This window comes from Thalia democratica, chromosome 8, assembly GCF_965202585.1.
Source record: "Thalia democratica chromosome 8, ktThaDemo2.hap1.1, whole genome shotgun sequence".
NCBI classification, from domain to species: Eukaryota; Metazoa; Chordata; class Thaliacea; order Salpida; family Salpidae; genus Thalia; species Thalia democratica.
Genome location: NC_139172.1, coordinates 15,617,520 through 15,625,387, shown reverse-complemented (window position 1 = coordinate 15,625,387; position 7,868 = coordinate 15,617,520). Strand labels below are relative to the sequence as shown.

At 24.3% G+C, this 7,868-nt stretch overlaps 1 protein-coding gene across 2 annotated transcripts; it reads left to right on the top strand.

Annotated features, from left to right (window-relative positions):
• The first annotated feature begins 269 nt into the window (after window positions 1–269).
• Window positions 270–4,935, top strand: LOC145843375 (serine/arginine-rich splicing factor 1B-like). Of its 2 annotated transcripts, XR_014370237.1 has the most exons (5): window positions 270–456; window positions 1,430–1,620; window positions 1,803–1,975; window positions 3,913–4,126; window positions 4,322–4,935. XR_014370237.1 is itself a non-coding variant. In XM_082950840.1 (4 exons), exons 1-4 carry the CDS (start codon window positions 293–295, stop codon window positions 4,066–4,068), a joined length of 684 nt encoding a protein of 227 aa, XP_082806966.1. In that variant the 5' UTR covers window positions 270–292; the 3' UTR covers window positions 4,069–4,297. The 2 variants fall into 2 exon arrangements, 1 of the variants encoding a protein (XP_082806966.1); XM_082950840.1 differs by lacking the exon at window positions 4,322–4,935 and having other exon boundaries at window positions 3,913–4,297.
• Window positions 4,936–7,868: the final 2,933 nt, after the last annotated feature.

The window sequence follows — 7,868 nt, the reverse complement described above, 5'->3', positions numbered from 1 at the left end:
TCAGCTTAAATCAACTTAAGAAGATTAATTATTTTTTAGGCATACTGTTCTTGAACTAAACTAATAAAGAATATAATCAAAAATTTATTTTATGTTTTATAAGTAATTTGCTGTTTATTAAAAAAAAAAGTTTATCAGTTTATGATAAGATGCAATTTCAAAAAGAAATCAATCTAAGATATGAAAAACTAATCAAAGCTGTAGGTTAGAAAAAAGTAAGGTATTTATCAGTGTGTTAAAATTTCTATAAAGAATTATGTTATAGCTTACACAGGTATTAGCATTTTATTTAATGAAAATGGACAACGACAGCAGGGTCTATATTGGCAATCTTCCTCCAGATGTGAGAGAGTCAGAAATTGAGGATTTATTTTATAAGTACGGACGTATCAGGAGTGTCACCCTTAAAGGAAGAAGAGGTCCTCCATTTGCATTTGTTGAGTTTGATGATCCAAGGTAGTTTTAATTATTATTTCAACTTGATTGAAATAAGTATTTCTTAATAAACTTATATTACTTTTACAAAACCAAATTATTTTTCTAGTGACTTTTAAATAAATAGACCTTTTTTTATTCTGAAAAAAGATCTGAAATAATTTTCTGAATAATTGGTATTTGTCAAGTGAAGTTAATTAAAGTAATCTATATGTTTTTTCTTTTTTATTAAATTTTTTAAAGAATAAAATTTAAAAACAAATTACATTTATAAGTTAGTTTATTGTTTTACTGTAAGAATTTTTTTGGTTGCTTTTTATAATTGAAATTATATAATAAAAACGGGGTTGTCAAAAAACCTGAAATCTTGGAAAAACCTGAAGTTTGACAATTTAAGTAAAAATAACTAAAAACCTGGAATTTTGAACAAAAATCACTAAAAAACCTGTTAAAATCTAAAATTTTAAACAATTTTACATGTAAAACTATGAAACTGTTGTTATTATTCAAAAAAAAAAATCAAATACATTAAGCTTTTTTGGTATCATAAAAAAAATTATTAAGAAATTCTTTAAATTAGCATTTCAGTATCATTTCAATATTTTTATACTATTTAAAACAGTTTTTTACCTAAAATTTGACATTATACTTGAAATAGACAAAAAACTTATAGTTTTAAAAAATTGGAAAAAAACTAGAAAACCTGAAAAATTTATTAAACAACTTCTATCAACCCTTTAAAAACTAGGGCTATCTGAATATTTATTTTTGAAAGATTTGAAAGTATTTATAACTATTTTATTTTCCTATTCCTAGCTGACTTAGTCTAATGTTCTTTTAAGTTTTCCAGCCCTTAATCTGATAGACTATTATGTTACAGCTAGAATATGTATCTCTAACAAGACCAGTGTGTGAATTTTAAATATTACCATCTACTGAGTTATTCTTGATTTCCAAATGCAATTATTTTTTAAGATATTTTTTTTTGTTACAGAGATGCAGATGATGCAGTGGCAGGTCGCAACAATTACTCATTTGATGGCTATAGGCTGCGCGTAGAGCATCCTAGAGATGATAGAGACAACAGAAATACTTTTAGTAGACCGCCAAGACAGTACAACTCATACTCATTTAGACATGGTGCTGCTCCATCAAGAAGAACTGAACATAGAGTTCTTGTCACTGGTTAGTTATTTTCTTAAAATCATATTTCTAAGTAAAACTGAACTAATAATAAAACATTAACTATAAATAATATTTCACTAATTTATCAAAAACTAAATAAATTAAGTAACAAAAAAATCAATATTTAATATAATTAGAATGGTTGGTTTTTGTATTTACACAAAATTAAAATAAAATTACAGGAATTCCCCAAAGTGGAAGCTGGCAAGATTTAAAAGATCACATGCGTGAAGCAGGTGATGTTTGTTACGCAGATGTTAACAGAGATGGAACTGGCACTGTTGAGTTTACAAACAGAGAAGATATGAAATATGCAGTGAAAAGTCTTGATGACACTAAATTCCGTTCTCATGAGGTTATATTGATATTTAGCTATTGTAATTTTATGTTTAAATGTTTTACTTGAATGAGGTACTATTAATTCCCTAAGTCTGAAGTTGTTTATTATTGTAACCTTTATAATTAATTACAGGTTTGCCAAGATATCTGGAAAAACCTAGAGTTTAAAAAATTTGAAAAAAAAAAACTGGAGAAACCTGAAATTTCCAACAAAATCACTGAAAGTCTAGAGTTTTAAATAATTTTAACATCCAAAGTAATGAGATTTTGAATAAATATGAAAATTATATCATAAAGATAAAAAAGGTATCATTATATATAAAAAACTCATTTAAAGTACCTTTACAGTATCTTTTCAATGTTTTTATACTATTTAATGTATTACTGTTTTTTCCTTAGAATTAATTTTATACTAATACAAATATTATATATATAATTATACAAATAAATTGTCCATTAAAGAACTAAAAAAAAACCTTGGAAAAAATTTCAAAAAACCTTTGGCAACCCTATTAATATCAAATAGTTAGTAATAACTTACAATTAAATACAAATTTCAAATAAAATTGTTACAGCATGTTAGACTTTGAAGTATGTAAGAAACAACTAGCAAATTTCAGAGAGCTGTGTTTATTTGTTTGTAGAAAGGTTTTTTGTTTAATAAAGTTTTTATAATATTCAATTAAATTTACAGAGTAGTATTAATTTTTAGATTTGTTTGTCATCAAATATTAAAAAGTTTATAATTTTAATTTTTTTTTCTTATATGTTATGTATGAAAAATTACAAACTTAATGTTTTTTTATCATCAGCTGGCTAAATTAAAAAAAAAATTATTACCTATCTACATCAAATTAAACTGAAATTTTTATTACATAATTTTCTGATTAAGCTTTAATATTGCCAAGAAAACAGTATTTCTGCGATTTTGTTTTAGTAATTTGTAGATATACTTGATTTTTTTACTTAACAATGCATGAATATAAAAAAATAAAAATTTATTTTTATTTTTATTTTTTTAAACTTATCATCAAATTTTTTATTAAAACAATATAAATTCAAATTTAATCACTCTTTAAATCTAGATGTTTTTAGTTACATAAAAAACAAAGTATCTGATATTTTGCTTATAAAAAATATTTTACTCCTAGAGAAGGGCATAGGAGAGGGTCCACTTTAATTTTTACAAGTTGATTTATTTTGTAGAGTTTTATCTGAGCTATCAGACATTTTAAATCGCTTTAAAAATTCGAAGTAACTTTTGAGATATAAGCGATCAAAGTTGGTGTGCTCAATAGGTTTGTAATGGGAGGTGCAAACCAAAATCGCGAAAAAAGATAATTTCATTAAAAATCTATATCTTCCTTCATTTTTTAACCAATCTTTTTCAAATATTCACAGAAAGTCCATTACTAAAATTTAAATAGATTTAACGCTGAAATTTTTAAATATTTTAAAAATTGCTACATTAAAAGTCTTTTAGACTAAAAAGGAACATTTCCTAAAAGTTTGAGATCTCTAGCTTAAGAAATGAAGGAGATAGATTCTTATTGATTTTTAAAATGTTCCGAAAAAATTAATCCTGAAAAAATTGCGGTCCATATGTTTGTATCGGAAACTTAAAAAAAAAAATTAAAACATCTTAAAAATTGGATAAGATTATAAAATTCTATAAAAACTGGCTTGTAATTTGTACTAAAAGCTTTCACAAAGGGTGTCCACTATTTTTATTTTTTGTAAAGAAAAAAAAATTGAATACCCCTCTGCCCATTATATTTTTAACTAATAACTGGGTCATATGTTCCATAACTTAAGTTTAGTGAAATTTCTTGAGAGTCTACATCTTAATTTTTTGAAACTATCAGAAAAATATATATTCATTTCTGAAAATAATTTGCCTGCAAACTGAAGTACCAACAAAAGAAAACTTTAAAACTATAATTTTATAAACAGGGCGAGTCAGCTTACATACGTGTACGGGAAGATGGAGCAAGGTCCCGATCAAGATCTCGTTCAAGGAGCAGATCGTACAGGGGAAGGTCAAGATCCAAAAGCAGAAGCCCGCGTCAGAAGAGAAGCTACTCCAGATCTGCGTCTCCTAGATATTAGAAATATTTGATTTCCTTGTTTTATATGCCTTGTGGATGTCTATGGATTTATCTTCAAAGTAATTTTAAGTTTTGGTAAAAATCACGTACGCTTTTCACGTTATTAAATTTAATTCTACATTTTAGTACCATTTTATAAATATTTATCATTTTGTATAAATGTTCTCGTGTTATTTTACCATTTAACTTTTTATTGAACATAGAGTGTAATAAACTATATCTAGTGATTTTATTAATCGTTTAATTTTTATTAGATCATTGGACTCAAGCTCAATGTTGGCTTGGATTTAAGTTGGATAATATTTTGGATAATTTAGAGTATGGATTGGATAAGTAAACTTTGGATAAAATGTAGCTTAAACAGGATTGGAGGCTTTTAGAATTTTACCTAAAAGAAATTTTAGTGTATTATGGAAATTTAAAACATGGAGATAAGGATATAAGAATTTGAATGGAATGAAAATTTAAAAACAGCATACACTGTTTAAAAATGTATTCTTGGTCTTATATATTTGAAAAATTTTTCAAATATATAAGACCAGATAGTAAAAGAATATATTAGTATGTAGCTCACAATGGTTAAGGAGAGGACATTTAGTAGTGATATGTCTATCAGCTTGGAAAAGTACTAATATCAATTGACTTATAAAATAGATTGAAAAAAAAAAGAATAATTTAAATATATACAATGTTTAAATGAAGTCAAGTTACAGTTGTGATTAAAGGGTAATTTAAAGTAAAAAAATGTCGAAAATAAACTTTTAAATTGTTGTTAGAAAAAAAGGGTTATTTAAAAGAAATGTGAGGTTAAGCTATTAAATAAGATAAAATGTTTACTGTTCTTTAATCGAGTTTATTTCGTGATAGAGAGACCCTAATAAGTTTTTATACAGTTATCATTTAATAAGATTAATATCATCCCGTTGTTTTTTAGATATTCTAAAAACATTTTATTGTTTCAATTTTTTTGGAATTTAGAGCTTAACCTTAACGAAATTTTTACTTTAAAATAGTTTAAAAAGTTAAACGATCTAAAGTTTTAGACTTAAAAATTTCATACTGAATACATCTAGTATTTAGAATAAGTTATGTAAATAAGTCTAGAGAAGTTGAGTTTGTTAAGAGCTAAAAAGGAAAAAAAAAAATTTTAACTTTTTCTTAATGTTTTATGTAAAATTTGAAACAAATATGTGTTTAAAAATCTAGTTAAAAATTACGTTGTTAAATTTTAATTTTTAATTAGCTTTGTAATTAAAATAACCATATCCAGTTTTCTAACACTTCAGAATGGCTAAAATCTTCAAAGTTAAACTACTAAGATATTTCAGTTGTTTTATTTCCATTACCTATATCCTAGTAGTTTTGATTTCTGCAGTATTGTAGTATCCTAATTAGTTTTATTCTGTCTTTTTACGCAAAGTCAAACAAATACAACTTATAATAAACTCTAAACATGTTTCGTAAGAGACCTAGACTATTAAATAAAATTGATATTACAGCTTTTCTAAAATAGAATTATTTATCTTGCTTAACTGAAATAGTTGTACAACTACTAAAAAATAATATTAATAAGCAAGTGTTTATGCTTTAGCATATTAAATGAAACTTAAGGGTTTAAAATAGCTATAACATAAGTTAAGTTTAAAAAAATCTAAGCCATATAGGTTTATTAAGTTAGTTTTTCAATTAGCATTATTTTAGCAAACTTCTATTTCTTATAGTTTTATTTACCTCGTTTGTAAAAATTTATTTTTTATTAATTTACTTATAATCAATATTACCGGTAGTAAGTCATCTTAAATTCGCTAAAGAGTATACTATTTATTCCAAAAAAATGATAGCAAAATTATTTTGAAATATTTGTAAATCGATAGTTTATTAGAAGGTATATTATTTTTTTGGTTAATGGTGCACTTCGAAAAGTTTTATCTTATTGAGTAGAAGCAGTATTTATACCTATTTTTACTGTGATTAGAATTACAAACAGATATTTTGAAAACCTTTATAACTTAAGGCATCCACTGAATATAGAAATTTGTAGTAGAAACTTAAATTAAAAAATAAACTTGCTGTGTGATATTGTTTATTTTGAAATTATCCAACTGCAGCATTGGGTTTCTCGCACATTTATCTAAATAAAAAAAGTTCTAAAGAACGTGCGTTTAACATAGTTTTCAACATTAATTATCAGTTTTTTTCTCCAATCATCTGTTTTGAAAAAAAAAACAGTTGCTTAACTTTTAATAACTGTTTGAATAGTCAAAATATTTTAAATGTATTTATAATGTTAACGAAGCGTCTAAACAGAGTTCAGTAAACTATTGTACGCAGGCCGTTATAAAAAATATTTAACCCGTGATGAATGGCTAAAAAGTAAAGTAAAAACATTCTTTTTTAAACAAAAATATCTCTTGAAAACTTAAATTTGTGCTTTTAACAATTACTACTAACTTGCGCTTAATTATTGTTTATACTACATTTTGATTTAAAGTTATACTTCTATTACTACAATTAGTTCAAAAATCGCATGAAAGTTCTTGTAGAAACAGTAGACAACCGACAGCTGGTCTAAAATGTTTTTTATTTTTGTAATGTTTAAATTTAACCCTTATAAATTTTAAGTAGCCACTTCAGCAAAGTAAAGTATACTTAATATGAGAGTTTTATGGATATTTATTTCAATAGTATTTTCAAATTGTTTAATTTATAGTAAGACAGTATATAACTTAAACAGTCTATAGATGTTTCTTAACACAAAAAATAGAGAAAATTGAGCTAAAACCAACATTTCCATATTATCTTTTAAAATATAGCTTATTCCTATACCTCAATTTTGCGTCAGCTTTTAAAAATAAATATTTTAAAAATTACTTAAACAGAATATATTTTTCATAGTATCAATAGTGTTCACTATTTATAAGATTTTTATTTGTAATAGTTTATTTGTAAAGTATTCATAAATTAGTTGAATCTTAAATTATGTGCAATTTTAAAAAGCTTTTATTAAAATATAAAATTTGAAAAATTGGCTTTAACAGTTTCAACTAAGCTATATAAGTTTGTAAGTTATCACTTTTCATAACTGCACATATAAAATTTATTTTGGATGGTTTATAAATTTCAGTTTTATATTTCTTCAGTCGTAAAACATTTTTATCGTCACCAAAAATATATAAACTTTTATAAGCTAGGATACTCGATTTTCTGAGATTGTATAAAAAATGATACTCAATAGAGTATATGCCAGTAGGTGCAATTTCATATGAAGGGTTTTACTTTAAATTTTTGAAAGAGAAACTTAACCGTCAGAAACCATTAAAAATTAGTTTCAAAAAAAGTTAGTTTTTGGTTGATGGGATGGGATCAAAGGGATGTTTTAATCTTAATTACGTAAAAGAAAATGATAAAAAAGTATTTTTTTGTCAATAATCTTTTAAACAAGACTGTGAAAAATAAGATCTAATAAGATTGTGAAAAACTATAACACGTAATTTGTACCAAAAAAACCTAAAACTTTAAAAAATTTACAGAAAACCGAAAAACAAAGTTTTTATTTAGGCAGTTTTAATTTAAGCCGATGTTTCCTATAAAAATACTTTTTATTAATAGAATATGTTCTTTAAAATAAATGTTATACTTTACCTACATTGTATTCAAAGGATAAGTATTTAATTTAAAGTAAAAAAAAATCATTTTGTAAAATAAAAAAGGCTCATATAAAAATTACTACTTTAAATATACTAATTTACGCTTTGAATTAAGTTAGTTTATGTTTTTAAAGAATCATCCACTAAAACTTTT